The following is a 20,782-nucleotide window of genomic DNA, read 5'->3' as shown; positions in this document are numbered from 1 at the left end:
GAATACCTCCCGCTTTTTCATCTAAATCATTCTTTTGAGAGACAAAATTCTATTGGCTAAGATTGGCAGATATTGACCAATTAAAAGTCCTGACTTGTAAAGACATTGGAAATGACCGGAAGCGGATGGGTGCATTAACTGTGAAAAATGTCCATGCTTGCTGGTCCACGTAGAAAACAAAAATTATCGGCAGATCCCAGGGGAAATAGCTGGAGTAAAGGTATATTTAGATTATATATAAATCTCAAGGTTTATATAATACTGATTTTGACACAGGTGATGCCTTTATTGGAAGTTGTCAGGTGATGATGAACTTATATAAAAAAATCAACCATACTCCGGATTGTCATTTGAACACGTGCTTTTCTGTTCTCATTTATTTCCATAAATTGTACCTTTTAACATTGCATAATTAATGTTTACTGAAACACGGGCGTCTGCTTCTGGTTTGAAAAAAATGATATGATTTTAGGAAAAGCCTATCTGAGAGCGCAGCAGTTAATCCATTCTTTCGTTTGTTCACAGGAGCACAGGAGTTTGACGTTATGTCAATAATATATAGTATAACGTGACGCTACACTTTTTGAAGATAATTGTAAAAAAATTCTTACGTGTGGTTGAATCTAGATTTTTTTTTCTTCAACATTCCACAAATAGATGCTTTTATTACTAATTTCATGATTTGTTTACTTGTCAGCAGTGCATATATTTATAAATACAGAGCTTGGAAGCATGCCCGGTCCAGCCCTGTGTTTCAGCAGGTTTGAGTACCCAAAATGGAACACCTCCTAAATAAAGTTTGATTGGTAAATGCCCAGTCATGATAAAAAATGTTTGAATTCATAAAAAGAAAGTTCAAACATTTTTTAGTTTATTCAAGTCACATGTCTTTCAAAAATATTCCATTCAGCATTTATTTTTCTTATTTTAAAATGCATGGTGTTTTTAGGGTTGTTGCATGACGTCGTTTCACGGAGTTTTTCAAAATTTCATTATTTTCATTTTTAAATACAGATAATAAGCAACTGGAAAGAAAATGACATATTAAAATTGTCACAGTTATTAGTCAGCATCTTAATTTTTGTTCAGGACTGTTATTGTTAGTTTAGATTGTAAACTGAAAATTCTGTATCACATATTTTAAAAGTGTTTCATTTTGGGTAGCGTTCCAAATTGGGTAGTGTCACATTACATATATAAAAAATACCCCAATATACTATATAAAAACACCCCAGGAATGAAATGCATCGCTGGCCAAAATTTTCACCACCTTCGGTAAAAGTTCTGTAAAATTTGTTCTGGGGATTGTCTGCATGTGTCACCATGCCGATAATACTATAAAATGTTATTCTTGACATATATCAACACTAACCTGTTCACAACCCCATCACAATTAGTTTAATCCCAAGTTTTTTTGAAAGTTTGCAGATTTTCCCGGCCACTTTGTTTTGTTTCCGAATCCGTGCGCTGACGTCACAAGATGGAATGGGACATCCTAAAAACATGATTGGGTCTGAATCTAAATCAAATTTACCAAACTGGGCTTTTTTGATTAAAATATTGATATAACTGTGACATTTATACCCATTCCTTTAAAATACATAATGACATCAGACATACAACGAATATTTTTATTTTTAAAGCTATTTATTTTCCGTTCATGTCAGATTCCAGAACTGTGTGACGTCAGCACATGGATTCCGGAACAAAACAAAGTGGCCGCAAAAATCTTCAAATTTTCAAAATGACTTGGGATTAAACTTATTGTGATGGGGTTGTGAACATGTTAGTGTTGATATATGTGAAGAATAACATCTTATTGTATTATCGGCACATTGACACATGCAGACAATTCCCAGAACAAATTTTACAGAACTTTTACCGAAGGTGCTGAAAATTTTGGCCAGCGATGCATTTCATTCCTGGTGTTTATATATAGTATATAGGGGTATTTTTTATATATGTATACTATATATTATTGACAGGAGTTTGACGTTCTGTCAATATATATAGTATAGTATACATACTGACTGGCGACATATTATCGTGAAAAAATAGTGATTTTTCTCAATTTTTTTCTAAACGTTGTATTTAAATTTAGATTTTTAGAGTTGTAAATAAGCTTTAGTCCACAACACTTTAAATAAATAAGCTTTAAGTGAATTTATATGATATTTTACAATAAAAACAGTCCTTTGAAAAAAGGCAGTCAAATAGGTTTTCCTGTCATTTTACTGAACATACTGAAAAATAGTTACGTGTGATGGAATAAATTAAATTTGGTATCAACATAAAGTAAACATTTGAACTATTTTTAAAAAAATTAATTGATGTAAAAACTGTGTTGCAAAAGAGAGAAAACGTGTATTGTTTATGACATGTCAAATATATCGTTAGATTACGCTGACGGGAAATGAAGAGGTCACCATTTACCGATCTATTTCTGACAATATGACAAATATTTCTCACATGTCTGTATAAATTATTAGTATTCTGAATAAATATTAAAGATATTTGAATGATTTCTGGTGGTGATTAATTCTGTAAACAATAAAATAACAAATCAAATCGGCATTGTTTACTACCTTGTATTTTGTCGTCTGGTCAAAAGCGCTTGAATGACCCCGATCAGCGTTCTTATCTAAGATTGAATTACCTCCCTTAAAACTTTCGTTTTTTGAACGCTGTTGTCTGTCATCAGAGGAAGCAGACGATTTATAAAACGGGACTAATCTTGGAAGTCTCGAACATAACTAGGGACATAGCATCGTTAATGAGATTAGTTGGGATGTGACATGTATTAAAGTGAGTGCCAAACGTTTTCTTTTAACTATAAAGGCATATTTGACCCTGTTTGTTTACATTTGTCCACTATACGTGTTGTCAGATTTGGCTAGTATATAGTAAAAACTAGCTATATAGCCAGATTTAGGTTGCTACCGGACCTGATACTATATATGAGGATACTCATATTTGGTCTGTGGCATGCTGGGATGAAGGGTTACCAAAGTTATAAAAATGAATGACCTTGACCTTCTTTCAAGGTCACAGGGTTCAATTAGGCTAAAATATTTTAAATACTTCTTTTAACTAGCCAAAAGGTCCAGGGTATTCATATTTAGCCAGAAGCATGCTGAGATAAAGGGCTAACCAAGTTGTGGAAATGAATGACCTTGACCTACTTTCAAGGTCACGAGAGTCAAATATTCCAAAATCTTGAATTTTGAACTTCTTCTCAAGTTCTACCGGTGTGATTTAGCTGACATAGTCCTGACCAAGTGTTGTTACACTTTATGTCGATCCAAAATCCAAGATGGCCGCCACAGCCGCCATCTTGAAAACACATTTTTAATTTCTTCTCAAGTTCTACCGGTGCGATTTAGCTGAAACTTGAAACATGAAATGAGCTTGATGTGACCCCAACGAAGTGTTTTTTTTGGGTTGAACTGAAAAATCCAAGATGGCCGCCAATGAATAGCTGCTATCTTGAAAACATGTATATACATTTTGGAACTTCTCAAGTTCTACCAGTGCGATTTGACTGAAACGTGCCTGGAACGACCCAGATATGATCTTGACAACGTGTTGTTACATCTCTGGTTGATCCCAAATCGAAGATGGCTACCATGACACCATATCCAATTATTTTCCTATACAGCTTTTGCCAAGGTAGTTAGATGACCGTTAAGGCCCTTGGGCCTGTTGTTCTACCCCATAGACTAAAATCATTAAAAACTGAGATATCTTTTCAGTGTTCAGCTTCTTTTTTCTACTTTTATTTTATGGATTTTTCCTTGAAATTTTCGGGCCTGCTGATTCAGGAATTCATAGGGCCTATAGCATTAAAACTTAGTTGTGCAGACTGCAACTAAGATAAACTTACATGACTTAAGTCACATCATGAAATTTGTATATCAAACAACACACACACATAGATTTATATAGACAGGTTACCTTTATAGACAGGTTGGGGCTTTTGTGCCAATCAGTGAGCAAAATGTATATATATATATATCGATTCATTAATTTAAAATAATATTTCACATCTATGAGCGATGTTAAATACCCGAAGATATGAAACATTATTTCAAACCTAATTCCGGCCCTAACGTACATTTGTAATACATGTGTAAACTTTGAAATTAGATTTAAAGTAATATTTCGCATCTATGCGCGACATAAAATACCCAAAGATATGAAACAAATCTAATTTCAACCCTAACGTATATTTATAAGAGGGTGTGTGGTGAAGCTCTACTAACCATTTCTATATAGATTCCAATACATTCCAGTTTACCCCTTGGACTTTGAAATTGTGTTTAGCGGGAAAAGTCACGTGCCTCCATGCAGATAGCAATGTTTTAAATCTCATTATCAAATCTTCTCTAAAGACAAAATGTGTCATCAGGATACACTTTGGAATTACTAGTTTTTAGATAACTACACAAAGACAAGAAAGACCCAATAAATGTACTGGTCAAAATGATATACTGTCTGTGTGTTGTCAAGCGCACCATCAGTTGTGACGTCATAAAGTTTGGTGCCAAAGACGACGGCACATATTCCCGCACTTTTTTAGCTCGCCTATTCGAAGAATAGGGGGAGCTAATGTTGTCGCCCCGGCGTCGGCGTCAGCGTTGGCGTCTCATTTCACGTTAAAGTTTTTGAGCAAGTTTCTGTTTCGTCAATTGTTTAATCTTAAGTCATCATAAATGTTTATGATTTTATTTTCCTACTGTGTATGGATGCTGAACGTGATAATACAACCAATTTGGGGCCATTTAGGGGGTTTTTGAGTCTGTTAATTTGTCATATTTCCATGTTAAAGTTTTTGAGCAAGTTTCTATTTTGTCAAATGTTTAAGCATAAGTCATCATATATGTTCATGATTTTATTTTCCTAATGTGTATGGATGCTGAACGTGATAATACAACCAATTTGGGGCCCTTTAGGGGGTTTTTGAGTCTGTTAATTTGTCATATTTTCATGTTTAAATAGTAAATACTTGAACATCAACTTCTTCAAATAGGCGAGCTTTGCTGTTCTCCAACAGCGCTTGTTTATATATGGCATGTTGCCAGGTTTTCCGCCTTAAAAAGAAACAAGATCGAAAGATCTTTCTGGTCTGTATATGACGACTGTCAATATATTGCTAGACATAAAACACCTATGTACATGTACCTGTTCTGTACAGGTTCATACAAAAACTAGATATGAAAAAAAAGAGGCCAGCTAGTACCTAGTAGAATTCTAATCAGTGCTAGTGAAAAAATGTTGTTAAAAGCCCTTGTGCTAATGCAAACATTTCAGAATTGTATACCCCAGCTACAAATATTTTAAATTGAGTGATTTCATTTCAGATGAATCCAAATTTGGACAGAAGATGCTGGAGAAGTTTGGTTGGTCAAAGGGAAAAGGTCTTGGAGCAAATGAAGATGGAAATGTTGACCATGTGAAAATTTCTGTAAAGAATGACACAAGAGGTACAGTATCGTTCAGGAATATCATGTCAGTATTACTTACTTTGAAGAAATTAAAATCCATTTATTTATTAAGTATTGGCTAGTTAACTTAATTCCTAATCTGTATTTTATTGTGACATCATGTGTTTGCGAGCATAACGTCATATTTTTCAGAGAAAACGTTGTGACTTCCGCTCCCAAAATAATGATGGCACAATGGATACCTACCCGCAAGGGAGCTAATTCTGTAATATGCAAAGAATGGTCACTGAATGACTCTGAATGACTCAGAAGTCTTAAGTGCTCATAATCTGATGTTTAATCTTGTCTTTCTTTGACTTATTAAGACCCTGTATATATTCTGTATTTGCATATTACAGAGTTGTCTGCCTTTGCAGATATGTATTAATTGTTATGTCAATATAAGTGAGAGAAACATTATATCTTTCAATTAAAACAAAGTGAATGGGTAGTGTGAGCCTAGTTAATATGTTGTACTTTTATAAACGAAAACATGACTTGTATTTCCATAAATTCCTTTTATATTATTGCGATAATATCAAGACAATATTTGCAAATTTTGACTATATTGCGTTGCAAATTTTCTTCTTCTCCAGAGCTCAACAATTATGTTTGTCCTACTTGTCCGTACCAGTACAAATCTCTGTCGGACAAGTACATCATAATACACACTTGCTCACTCAGACAAGTGAGTTTTAGCTGGAACTAGCTTCTCAGAAATGCCAAAAAAGGTTTAAAATGCCTGTCTTGCAGAAATCAATAGTTGTTCATGCCGTTTTTTCAATAAAATATGACTTCAAAAAGATCGATTGAACTAATATAAATGGTAACCAGAGGTACGTTTCTGGTACATTAGGTAAAAGCCAGATGTGTTCCGATCAAGAAAATCTTGATCGCTGTTGCGTTTGACTTTGTATGTAAGGGTTGCTCTATTGTAAGCGCTGAAATGACATATACTGTTTATATTTGAGAATGGTTTTAACAAAATATGGCTTCAGGGTAGAAGGAAAAAGAAAAATACCTGATGTATCTGACGAGAAAGGATCATTTACTTTTGTTACTTAAGTTATAAGTTAAGTTATAAGTCACAAGTGAAGTGCAATAATCAACGAACAAATCATGATAATAAAGGCAACTGATACAATTTATTTCAAATAGTAATATGACATTATGCAAAAACAAAATTCTCTGCAAGTTAGTGTTTAAAGTTTGTACAAGTGGATTTGGCTGTTGGAAAAGTGGATTTTTAGATTACTTACGTGAATGTACAAGTGTGAAAAAATGATATTGTAGAGCCCTGTTCTTCACTCACAGATAACGTTGAATCAAATACTCTTTATACGTACATTGAACAGTCTTGAGACCCTCTACAAAAATTGATAATTTCATAACCCTGCGGTCTCTGATTTTCCTCTGGGGAGGGGGTCAAATTAACTAAGTTTATATATTTAAAGGAAAAACATACTTGTGAGCATTATTTACTCAATTTTATAGGATATGAGTCAAACTTGGTTAGAACTGTTACTCTGAGATATCAATTTAAAATCATATCCAAATTGGTCCTAGCTGACCCCAGGGGCCAGACGGGTGAGACCAGGTCCCGATTTCTCAAAACAAAAGTGCAGACTTAAGTCAAAACTTAATTAAGTTTTTTTCCTCATGTAACTTATATTGCAATTTATGACTTAAGTTAGTTTTTGACTTAAGTTTGTTTCGAGAAATCGGGGCTAGAAGAGGTCAAAATGACTGAAATTTCAAAAATCTTCTTTTGAATTCAGATTTTGTGGAAGCAAATACTTTTTTTTTTGAAAGGTCAAATTGATAAACTGATTAAAATCACTGACTGACTTAATTGAAGTGTTTGTACAGTATATGTATGTCTTTGTTGTAGTCTGTATCTGAACTCAGATGACTGTTAAAGCTCATGGGCCTTTTGTTATTTCACATGTACTTGTACTTATCACGTCTTTCAAAGGATAAAAATTTGGAATGATTCATTATACTGGTAATTGATTCTTTTTTATTTCATAGGTGTTGGATGTTCAAAGAATCATGCTGACAATTGGATAGCTCATCAGGATGACTTCAACGACCTGTTGTCAAGTCTGAATCAAGACACAACTGAAAACAATGACGAGGACACAACAGACAAAGTCACTGGGTTGGAGAGCAAATCTAAAGCTTCACGCAGTCGAGTCCAGTATGTAAATGGTTTTGTGAATTGGTTTTCCTCTGATTCAGAGAGATTAGATTTTTACTGTTCAAACCTTATAACCCAGTTTCTGATAACAACATTGCTGTCTGTAACACTTTGAATTTCTGCTCTAGGGCTACAATTTGCTATGTATAGGCTCCACATAGGTCCTAGTTGTGCACATGGCATTTTGGGACCAATCCATCAACAAATTTAAGATGGCCGACAGGCAGCCATCTTAGATTTTGATATGGCCCTCTTTCCATTCATCGATCATTCTTTGGTAGGCATCAAGATCCCTCTTGGATCACATGTTTACAATATAATGAGGATTAATGTTTTGCTTAAAGTTAATTTGAAATGTAGACTTACCTTGTCCTGTTCCAAATATATATACAGTCAAGCCTGTTGATAAAGACCACACATAATTAAAACAATTGAAAAATACAATTAATGATTTTTTATATTTTGTTTTTAAATAACAACAACCTTATGATTACCTTTGCAGTTACCAGAAGTTCACTAAAGGGAAAGATTTGTCTTCAAAATCCCAGGAAGATATGGCGTGTATATTTGGAAGACGTCAAGTCAAACCTGACGCAGACTTTTCTTCGTCATCTGAGGTAGGATGCTTAAGGAAATTCTTTAAAACAACTTGAACAAGTCCTATTGATAAGAGACTAATACCAGAATGAAATGTGGATTTTCAGTACCTCTCCTAGACCATGACAGTTATAAATAAAAGTGTTTGTATTGTTGTTATTAAGACCCTAGTATGTAAAATTTCATCACAACTGTTAATTTCAGTAACAATATCACAGACTATGCCAAGTCATCAATACAATTTCTTACAACTGGATTTGGACATAGATAAACATTATTTTCATCTGTATAATTGAAAAAGGCTACAGTACTTGTTACTTCATAAGCAAGCTCAGAGAAGGCGTTCAAAGATTTATTGTGAACTGATTAAGTCACACATGTCTCATCAAGGAGAATTTTCCCTGATAAAGTAACTTTAATTGATTAACACAGTGGCACACACAGAGACTTGACACAGACATAGACATATAGGTGAAAACTCATGCTTACCACATAAAATGGTGAAACAAATACGTGTATAACAGTATTGATGTTTTAATGATCAATTTGTAACTTAATTATCAGTTAATAATATATAACACTTCTGATTCAAGACAACCAGTTGTCACAAGTGATTGTCTTGAATTGGAAGTGTTATAAAATTTGATAACCTTTTAATCAGTTTCATCAATAAATACAACAAATGATATTTACCTTTTAATCAGTTTCATCAATAAATACAACAAATTTTATTTTACTTCTAATGTAGTCACTGTAATATAACCAAAAAATGTATTCCCTTCCATTTTGTTCTGTTTAAACAATGCAGTTATTATCTGATATATAGTAGACAGACATCTCATTTCAAAAAATGTAAAAAAAAATTATAAAGCAAGTTTGAATAGCATTTGGCCATTATGATCTTAGTTATGTAGAGCTAATGGAGAAGTTCAGTTACGATTGTTAGTCAATCATTGGTTGGTTGTAGACACCTAACTTTACCGTCCAATTAATCATTTAAGTTTTTTATCCGATTTGACATCATTACTTGACATCCTGTTAAAAGACGAGGGCATTTATAATTAAGGATGGCATGCTAGGTTTAGAAAGAAGAAAGTCGGAGTACCCGAAGAAAAAACACCCAACCAACCATCAGTACCTGGCAACTATCCCACATGGAGTTCAAACTCATGACACAGAGTTTAATAGCTTGTGGTAATATTACTTTTCCAACAGGACCTTACATATAAACTAATTTAGATAAAATGTCCTTAGTTTATACTTTATATCTAAATGGTATTTCTTTTCTTTCCCAGGACGATGGCAGTTCCTCGGATACACAGAATAAGGCCGAACATGGTGTAATAACAGTTAGAAGTACAGACAGTGTTCAGGATTACTTCGCCAAAAAAATGGCTGGAAAAAAGGCTTCTATGACATCTCTGAATGGTATCAGCCAGTCGTCAGATGAAGAGAGACCAAGCTTTTGTACTGACATTAAAACAGTTGATAATGAGACTGATGAAAAAAGATCATCAGAGAAAAAGAAAGTTAGGTTCAGCTTAGGGGAAGATGATATTTCTGATGAAAAATTAAAAGCAAAGAAAAAGAAGTCAAAGAAAAAAAAGAATAACGAGGAAAACATTGTTGACACAATGGACGCTACAACAGATTTAAGTCAGGAAAATAGTGCTGAAGGATGTGATTTAAAATGTGAGAATGCCAGGCCTGAAAATAAACGAAAACGTAAATCTGAGGAAGTTCAGGTTGAGGTTGTAAAGAATAAAAAGCTTAAGAAAAAGAAAAAAGAAAAATGTTCAAACAATATAGCCCGTGAAATATCTGTAGAGACTGATGATTTGAAATCAAACTCTGTGAAAAATTCAAATCAGATTAAATGTGTCAGCCAGAACTCGAAAGAGGAGTCCAAGGTTGCTGATGAGGACAAGGACAATGTTAAACCGAAGAAAGCAAAGAAAAGTAAAAAGGTAAAGGATAGTATAGATGAGTGCAAGGATGAAAGTGAAAACAAGCCATGGACTAACAATTCAAAAAATGAAACTGTGAAATCAAAGAAGAAGAAAAAGAAAAGGAAACATAAGCCCATAGTTGATTGATGCAAGTCTCAATAAAACTATCAAAAACCGTTTTTAATGAAAGTAATATATAATGTGTATCTAAAGCAGAGATTAAAGTGGGGGTTACTGTTTCTACCATGAAACAAGTAACGTTTTAACATAAGTTGTAGATATGTCATGTATTATTAACATAATTTAATATGAATACCATATTAAATGATGAAGATATGGATTATATAGCAACTTGTAGTTAACTTATTATTTCAAAGTCGGCAGATTCATGCCAAAATTTCTTCTCGTCTAAGTTTGCTTGTTAAAGAGGAATTTCTAATTCTGAGTTGATTTTCCTGGAAATGGTACTTACAAGTTTACTTTTCTGTTCTCTTCAGAAAATCGGTGTAGACATCTCAGAAGGAGAAGAAAGTTCAGTGTTTACGATAAAAACAGATTCTGGAGAAAATGAATTCATTGCGAGGGAAAAATGCCAGCAATTAAATGTCCTAGAATCAATGGAAGTGAAAAGAGAGACTCCATTATCTGACCAAATAATCATAAAACTCAAGAAAAATGAGAAATCCAGGAAAAAATATGCGCTTCGAAGAAAATTCAGAGATCAACAGGCTCCAGAAGAATCTAAAAAGGACGGAAATTTGTCTAGATCTGGAAAACAAAAAATAAGGAATAGAAGTGATACACAGACACAAAGAACTCCTGGAGGATATTTAGGGCACCATACAAATCCATCAGATTTTAAACTCAACCATAAGAGTGAGCAAGTGATAGCTGAAGTAAAAAAATTGTCTCAAGCATTTCCAGGATCAAATTGTATAGAGGTCACAGGCTATGGCAAAGATTCTGATGTGGTTTTGGCCAACAAAATCCTAGAAAAGAAAAAGAAAAAAGCTGAAAAAGACCAATTAAAAGCAAAACAAAAACAACAGTGGTCAAATATTCAAAAGAAAAACTCCAAGAAGTTGATTTGTCAAAAACAAAACACGATTCATGTATATGTTTAGATTCAAGTTCTATTGTCCAGGAATTTACATTTCACTTTATGATGGATATCATCAGAAGTTTTGATGTAATCAGTACCATATATTAAAAATAAGATATTGTTTTTTTTGATAGTTCTAGTAGTTATGGTTTATAGAAATTAATTGAAAAAAAAAACAAAACAAAAAACTTATTTTTTAAAGGGACAATTCAATGAGGCTAATTCCGTTACATAACCACGTAACAAAATATGACATAAATGTATTGTTCTATATTCCTTATTAAAAATAACATTGTTAAGTATTTTGATTGACACTGTTGACATTCCAAATCGTTGATCAATACGATTAAGCAGATATAACATGTATGCTGTACCCATACCCAAGCCAAAGTCATGTACGTTAATCAAATGCAACACATAACCACTGATGAGTTGGTGAAATTAAATTTACACAAGAAAATAAAACTAATAAGGTTAACACACTACTGTAAGAGCGATTTGAGTAATTCTAGACTTTGAACATTTCACATACATTTCACTACAGTGGGCTTTTCTGGCATATCACAGTAAAACCAAATTGTCCCTTTAAAGGTGGTATCCAAAACTCAATACTAAAGGACATTGAATGCGCGTTTTGATACCAAAGCAATAAGCATCCATGTTTCCAAAGGTATCGTAGAATACTGTATTCTAGGAATGTCTAGGGTGCTGAATGAAGGAGGAATAATAGAATCTTTCACCCCATTTGGGGCGAGACAGGTGAATTTCAACCCTCGGAGTAAGATTCTCAAGTTGTCAAACACCAGGCTGTACCGAGTGTTTGACAGCTAAAGAATCTTATCCCGAGGGCTGAGATCTCTTGTCTTGCCCTAAAGAGTGTGAATGTTTCTTTTTCTCTTATCCTATGTGAGCACGTTTAAAAATGATGAAAATCTGCTGTAGCTTAAGGACAGGATAGAAAAATCTCACAGTGGTAAAATTGCAGATATCCCTGTCTGAGTTGATGGATCCCCAACTGGTGTGGTGCTGGTATTCATTGGAGTTTTATAGTTAAGGCAACACAGGAAGCTGCAGATAGTTTTATAATTGAATAATCCAGATCTGTTATATTCCTGGTTACATTAAATAATAGTGTACACATAAAAATAAAAATGAAAAAATATGCATTTCACTGGCATTCAGGAATTCGAACCTGGCATGACAATTGGAAGTGCACTGAGATGCATTTTCTTTAATTGATTTGCATGTTTAGCATCAATGCAATCGATGAAATATTTTGCATGTAAATACATATAATGAAGAATTATTTTTTTTTAAATATTGAAAATTGAAATCACAAGCATGAAAAAACTTCTCTGTGGGCTTTCATAAGGTACACCGTGTAAAATGGTCAAATATTGGAGAGTTAATTAGCTGGGTAAGATAGCAAAAATATGTGATGTTACATGATAAATTTTGTTATGAAAAGTTCCTTTATAAACTCTATTGACAAAAATGACAATAAATGAACTGTTTCGTCGAGTGGTCCAAAGAACTGATACAATAGACTGTTAAAATGTGCTGTTGACCGGAGTGACGTCACAATGGGGTATAACAAAACATTTATCGACTGGGTTTTCGGGCAACAGATGATTTGTTGGACCCTCGCACAATCTGTTGCCCTTTTGCCTAGAGCAACAGTTTGTCTTCGGTTTCAGAAATCATTTGATAAACAAAGACTTGCACACATAAAGAACCTAAACGAGTGTTCATTTTATATGAGATTTTATGAAGTATTTAAGTCTAAAAAAAAGTTTATTAAAAAATATAAGAAATTTTATATCAACTGTCTAAGATGAGGTTACAACAGCAAACAAATACATACTTCACATCAATTTCATTGGACAGTTTCATTTTAAAAATCCAAAACCATTTGAAACCTATTTAAAGGGCCACTACCTTTCTGAAACTGTGTAAGGTAGTTGCCCTTTAAATAAGTTTTTTTGCAAGCCTTGGCAGTAAAAATCTCATATGAAATTAGCACAAATTTGAGATACCACAACTTTTATACATTTGAAGAACCCAAAACCTAGTAAGAGTAGCCAGTCTGATGTTGTAACTTGATGAAAAATTAAATGAGTTTATTTCAAATAAGGTTTTATGAAAAGAAGTGTACAAAAAAAATACATTTCATGAAACATATGCACGGTGCGACATAAGACTTGAAAATTCTATACTACATGTACATGTAGAACATATGTATTTAAGATTCAACAAATATTTTAGCATATTAAGACGTCCCACAGAACTTTGTACTAAACATAAGTGAAAAAGGACAAAAAGGTCATGTTCATTAATACATGCATTTAAAAAGTAACAAATCATGAAAGACAGTATACAAATACAACAGCTCAATGAATCGCTCACCTGCTTTCTGGTTAACATGGTGCATAAGAGTCCATAACATGTACAACCCAAATAATAGCAGGTGTCTAGGCTTCTTGGTTCTTGATAAGATGTTGCTTAAGAAATCAATCTATTTGACCCCTATGACCTTGAATGAATGTCAATGTCAGTCATTCTAATAAACTTGGGAGCGCTTCATCCCAACATTTCAAAGGCCCAATATCAGGTCTCTAGGCCTCTTATATATATATATATATATATATAATTAGTTATTGACAAAAAGTTGTTTAAAGATTTTACACTTTTTGACCCCTGTGATTTTGAATGAAGTCAAGGTCATTCATTTGAACAAACTTGTATCCCTTCAACTCAGCATGTCAGGCCCAAAGTCGGATCTCAAAGCTTCTTGGTTATTAACCAGAAGTTCAACCCAGCATGCTATGAGCCAAATTTGGAGAGGGAGTTGTTTAAAGGAAAAGTGGACGCCGCACCAGACATAAGCTTACCTGTCTGAAGGGATGAACACCTACATAACAAAGCTAATTAAAACTTTAAATGAATTTAGCAAGGAAAAAGTCTAAATAAATTAAATTGAGACTTGAAAAAAGTGTAAGGAGTATAGAATAAGGTAGAGGGGTAAGGTGTTCCATCAATATTTACCACGAAACCCTCCATCTCTGGCCAGTAGGTCGCGATCGTAGGATAGTGGATTTTCTCCGTCATTTCTCCAAACCTGGCATGCCGCTAAATGGTGAAAATAACTCTCTCAAAGTATTTTGGGCCTTTTGGCATATTTCATGTGACTTTAATCGATGTCCTGGTCATTACATTTATCAAATCTGGAAAATCCTTTATGACATTAATATAGGTCAAATGTCCGATCTCTTGACTTCTTTGATTTGGAGATCTTGATAACAAGTTTACGGTAAATATTTTAGCTGATTTGACCAATCCAAGGATACATGCTACGTCCTTTGACCCATCCTTGAATGAAGGTCAAGGTTATTCATTTCAATAAACTTGGAAGTATTTCTAAATCACCAACAATTTTTTTCAGTCACCAATCTATTGAAATGGATTCATATTTGCGTGATATATTTCACGCCCGCCATTTGAATGCCAATGTCAAAAAGAATTCTATTTTACTCGATTCCTTCACACACAAAATAGCAAGAGTACCTGTTATACAATGTAGACATAAGTATATGTACTTGGTGAAAGGAATTTTTCTTTTCTAAAATTCGCTTTTTTTTTTTTTTTTTTTTTTTGCATATTTTATAAAAAGAAATTACAAACATCTCAACTAATTATGGTTGATAGTTTGTGATGAATCCATATACTAGGTCATCGTCGAAGACCAACGGGTAAATGGCGACAAAGCTAGCACTAGTTCCAGTTTAAAAGATCTACCATGAAGTAAATGTCTGAACTGGTATTCCTGCACTCGCCTTCCGGAGACTAAGAGGAGATATACTTAAAGATGCTCCACCGCCGATAGAGCAATAAATGATACTCATCATTTGAATAATACCTGATGTTTAATCGTGTATATATATGTATAACTAATACAAAAAATAATATAAAATAATTGATTTTGCTTCCGGTGCATGCGCGATCAGTACTTCATTCAATATAGAACATAGTGTCACGGAATTTTTTTCGGGATGCAATTAATTATTTTTAATATTTTTATCTTGAAGTAAAATAAGAAGCTCAAACTTTTCAACGGTGGTAATAGTGTAAAGTAAGTAACTTTTGTAACTGAAGAAAAATACTAATTTGTCTGCTCCTGTTTTTGATAGAGAAAAATACCATTTGTCAGCGGTGGAGCTTTAACGTTTGTACAAAAATTGTCATAGTAACCCAGTGAATTTCTAACCGCCATTGAAAAGCCAGAAGGAGAGGAAACCTTTTGAATAGGATATTCGTAAGTACTCATTTGGACCAAGAATCCTTGATATTTGGAACAACCTACCTGAGTCGGTTATTCAGTCAACTAGCATCAAAGAATTAATTTGGACAATTATTGGGAAGTTTAGATATCAAAATTAATCATCTTAAAAAAGTTAGCTAAAAGGTTTCTACCGAAAGTGATATTTAATTTGATCATGCATGTAATATGTGATATACCACTGTAACTGATGTGGATATACAGAGTAACCATTGACTACGTCCAATAGTTATACACCCTATTGTAACAGAACCATTGTTAGTCTTAGTGCCTACAAGCCCCAAAATTTTGGATCACAAGTTTAATTAGAGCAATTACTTACCTCCTGTCAGTGTTTTTACTCCAGGTACTCCGGCTTTCCTTCACCATCTAAAGCTGGCACGTATATAAATGACCTGGTTGTTAAAATGACGTTTAACTTCTCAAGCGAAAATAAACTTTGGTCAAGTTAGTTAAATTTCAAGCATGGCAACAGATTACGTTTCTACACATACAAACTTTTGGTCAAGTTCATTCTATAGGCATGCAAACTATCACTGTATTTGATTGGGACCAAAACTTGTAAATGGTCGTGCGCTATGCTGTCCTTTTAAAGTGTATCACAAGGATCGGTTCTGGAGCCACTATTTTTTTTTATAATTTTCAACTCCTAGGTATGTATTTCGTCATAGACAATACGGTAAGATATTCAATTTAATAATTGGTATGAGAATACAAAAGCAACAATTTCACACATTAGTTGTATAGATTTTCGTATCTTATAGAGAGTTGCTCAGGATCATGATTAGCTGCAATGTTGTAGCTCAAAAGACTTTTAGATAGAAAATGGTGTCGTCGTTAGAGCTACAATTGGTGCCTATTACTGCTAATGGAGTAAAGTAATGATTATGCAAACCATTATAAAACGTTTATTTGCATTTCATGTTACTTGTTCGATATGCTTACTTACTTACCAATTCGTACTCATCCTCGATACTCCAGGGGTCCGATCACTTTCGATCTCTACACCCCTGGACTATCTCATAGTGAAATTGAAGGCAGCTCAGCGGACAACATTTGACCAATCACAGGCTAGCAAAGATTTCCTTTGAAGACTACAGATAGAGCGACGCCTAACATCAAAGCCACACAGTCAACCACCACAGTGTACCGTTATACGACTTTTTTGATGTACATCAAATGACTAAATTACCTGTTCTATTATGTTGCCTCCAGTTTTACTATAAGATAGTCCAGGGGTGTAGAGATCGTAAGTGATCGGAACCCCTGGAGTATCGAGAATGATTCGTACCCGGCCGAAAGGTATAGCAGGCCGGGTACGCATATTCGTTCTAGGTCATGATCTACTTTAATATTGTTAGAGAATATTGACCGAAATTTGGCAGGCAAGGTGTAAGATTCAAAGATTAAAGATTTGCAAGTTAGTGTGTAAAAATTTACTGTGAAAAGTCTTAGATTTTACAGCAAAACGACTATTAAGATGTAAAAGTTTCGTAAACTCCACAGATGCTGAGCATTGGGTCAACGGTTGACCTCCGTTGTACAAAATGGATTACAATTCTCTCTGCCTCAACACCAGGCTGGCGACCTCTAATGTGCTGACAATTTGACACGCAGATTGTCAGGAAACGCCCGTGCACGCTATAGTTCGTTTACTCACATTTCGATCTCATTCCACGACACAGGCACCCCTACTAACTATATATTTTAGCTTATGTGTGCTCTTAGATCATCTGCTATTGCAGAATGCTTCTTTATTTTCTCCTTATATAAGTTCCCTACATAACAGTGCAACAATCTGCACCTCTTTCACGGAACCTGTGGTAACACACTTCTCCCCTCCCCTCTTATTCTAGTGTGACTGCAAGCTCTCACGAACGTTTAATGACGTTGTTAGTGTATTTGAAATCAACGTGTATGAAGCCAAGAAAAGCATAAATGAACCTTCTAGGATGGAACAAGGATACAAAGCACAATATACAGCACAACAGGAAGTGTCACTGGCGATGGAAACCTGAGAGGGAGATCGACCGATCCCAACAATCAACAAATAAAGGACAGGAAGGAGGCCCAGAAAGAGCACAACAGAAAGGCAAGAGATCATAGAAGCTATGAAATCGGATAAGAATATAAAGAAAAAAGAATGAAATAAGAAAACATAGAGGGAATCTATGATCTTTTTCTCGGAGTTCTGGGTGAAAGGGGCACATTCAGTGGCCTAACATAAAAAGGCCTAATAAAATAGGCAGTTTTAGCGGACTAGCAGCAACACTTTGCGTTCCTTTCTCAATCGGCAGAGCACGATTTCTTTGCCAACACCTATTTGAAACGGATTCAGCTAGACGTAGATATCATAGTGGAACTGTGTAGTAAGGAGTCTTCACATCTGCGGTTCAGTCAAGATAACGTCAAAAGACCTGCACCAGGATCCACAAAGAGTCGTCAAGTGAAATGACTTCAGAAACTTTTGGTAAGAAGTTCGACATGAAGGCATAACGAGTAGCCTACTACGTACAAGATTTTCATCAACGAACTTCTGGATAGGTTACAGCATACTACAGAAGGTGCCAATAATGACTGTCCGTCCCCAACTTATATAGACATCGTTGCTCTTCTTGCAAGCAACACTTTGGATATCAATGGGATATGCAGGTTCCTCAAGAGGTTACAGTACATCATAGCAGAATGGAAAGATATACTGTACAAATGTATACTTCAACCAACGAAAAGTGCGATACTAGAAGTTCTAGCTGATAGAAGCTCTAAAATCCGTGAGTCTCATTCATATCGCTTAAAAGATGAAATAATTGGAATTCAGATATTTACGGTTCACCTAGGAATGACCAGAAATTCTCAGTTGTGTTTCATGGTGAAAATGGACTCGACCCAGTAACATCGATCCATCTTATCAGGGTGTATGTATACAACCGTTACTCTTCTATTCCAATCAGGTATTGTGCCCCTTCCGGACCTAACCTACGTAAAATGGATATCTTAAAAAGACCACAAACAAGTCCTCTTTCTGCCAGTAAACACAGCGGACTCTGTTGTTTACATCCTTACAGATTGTCTTCCTGCTGAGGGATAGATCCATCAGAAAATATTGAATCACTATGTTCCTATCAAAGGTCGTCTAGCACTTTATAAAGAAATTAAACTTGCCGAGACATATGGTAGTAAGGTCTACTAACAGGAGTTGGTTTACACAGGTAAAATTCTTCTTGGCGAAATACCATCTGCCTGATGCTATGTAGCTCCTACACAACCCGCCAAAAATCCATGGATGAAAATCTCACGTAAAGAAAATCAGTCAACAACTATTCTGGAAAGCACATATTACTGAACAATCTGAATCTCTTACAAAAATCTCAAGGTTCACCTGTATATACACCAGACACGCATCACTAATACAAAGGTTTCCTTTCATAAGCAAGTACCTTATGACTTCCATACCAAAAGGGAAATTTGCATCATGACTTGCAGTCAAAAGTCACTTAACCGGCATATTGAAATTGTTCTTATTTGCATTTTGAGACACATGATGACTCTTATAAGCAACCTGTGTCATATAGACAATGGCACCGACAAAAAGTGGCAAAATGTCTGTACCGACAAACGATGGGAAAATGTCTCTGCACCGTTTCTATGCGCCGACCATCAGTGGCGAATTGTCTCAATTTCAAGGACGGGCTCAGCTTCAATCCAGACTTCTATTTCATTGTCTAGGTAATTATTTCCAAGATCTCATTGAGAAGGTCTAAGGCATAGGCACTTCTTGCTCTAGACACACACCAGCTCCAAAGCTGCCCGACATCGGACGTTTATCCGTAGTAAGCCTGGGCGGATCGTGAAAAATGGGCAAGAACCTAAACAAACAGGCAAAATGTAGGAGACCTCATCAATACGACCCAGAGAGAATGTATTGGTATACGTGCACGTGACAGATCGTGCGTGTTTCAAACCTCTTAATATCGGGAGCAGCCCATCCCCTCAATTTGTCAAGTAATCATGATCAAAAGACCGTGTTAAAACTCATCTTGAATACGGAAATGACAAGAGGCCTAAAAGGAAGTTTGCTAAAACACTCTTACCTTGGCAAATATATGTTTCTTTTGAAAATAACAACATCAAAGTGAACCGTTTTTATACTCAGTATTGCTTGTAAATTTATAGGAAAAGGGAGATAACTATCAATTTATCATGACCTATTCGACCATAGATAATAAGTTCAAGGTCTTTCCTTTGAACAACAGTAAAGCCATTCATCCCAGCATGCTACATAACAATGTCAGGTGTCTAAGGCACTTAGTTATTCACAAGAAGTTGTTTAAAGATTTTGGCTATTTTGACTCGTGATCTTGAATGGAGGTGAAAGTCATTTATTTGAACACGTTTGGTACAAGCCTCTACCTACGCCGGTGTAACGTTACACCGGCCCTAGGCCTGGTACCCCTTCATCCCAATATCCTTTGGACGGCCATAACGTATTTATGCGTAATTATTCATTTGCCCCATTTCATGAACCCTTCTGGAGCCCCACTGAGACCGTTGAAAACTAAATACTAGTTTTTTGAAAAGGAGATGTTCATCCCTATATTGCATGTCAATATCGATTCGGTCATTGCATTAGTGACGTCACAAATCACCTTTGAACATGCCCAAATATGTCAAAAATTGAGGTCTGAAATCCGGATTTTAGTGTGTGCCCGGAAACCTGTCGCTGCGAGTTTAATTATCAAGATACAGACATGCAGATGGTCTTAAACGATAGAAGATATATCACAGTAAGACAAAATAGAGATAAAAGGAAAAGGAAGGGGAAAATAGCACCGATTTGAAAAAAAAAACAAAAAAAAATAAAAAAAACCAAGTCCCACGCGCAGGTTTCTGCCTCCCATGACCCGTGCGTGGTGACCTTTAGGGGACTTCCGGTGACTGTTTTTGCTTGTTTGTAGTGTGTACTGTTTGTTATCATCGTGAAAATGGCATCAAACCGAAATCTAGATGCAAACTGCTTTCATAGATGGCATTTGTTATAACCTACTATCAAAATTGGGTCAAGTTCGAATCCTGCCGGCTGTCGAAAGGATATGTGATAGTGCCAAATAATAGATC

The 20,782-nt window shown here is 35.0% G+C and overlaps 1 protein-coding gene across 1 annotated transcript; it reads left to right on the top strand.

The window, feature by feature from the left end:
• The first annotated feature begins 67 nt into the window (after nt 1-67).
• LOC138329960 (PIN2/TERF1-interacting telomerase inhibitor 1-like) lies at nt 68-11,457 on the top strand. Its single transcript, XM_069277271.1, has 6 exons — nt 68-220; nt 5,361-5,483; nt 7,515-7,683; nt 8,186-8,300; nt 9,576-10,247; nt 10,727-11,457. Exons 1-6 carry the CDS (start codon nt 148-150, stop codon nt 11,351-11,353), a joined length of 1,779 nt encoding a protein of 592 aa, XP_069133372.1. The 5' UTR covers nt 68-147; the 3' UTR covers nt 11,354-11,457.
• Nucleotides 11,458-20,782: the final 9,325 nt, after the last annotated feature.

Source organism: Argopecten irradians, chromosome 8 (genome assembly GCF_041381155.1).
Source record: "Argopecten irradians isolate NY chromosome 8, Ai_NY, whole genome shotgun sequence".
In the NCBI taxonomy this organism is placed as follows: Eukaryota; Metazoa; Mollusca; class Bivalvia; order Pectinida; family Pectinidae; genus Argopecten; species Argopecten irradians.
The sequence above is the reverse complement of the archived record's forward strand: the minus strand, read 5'-3'. Positions and strand labels throughout refer to the sequence as shown.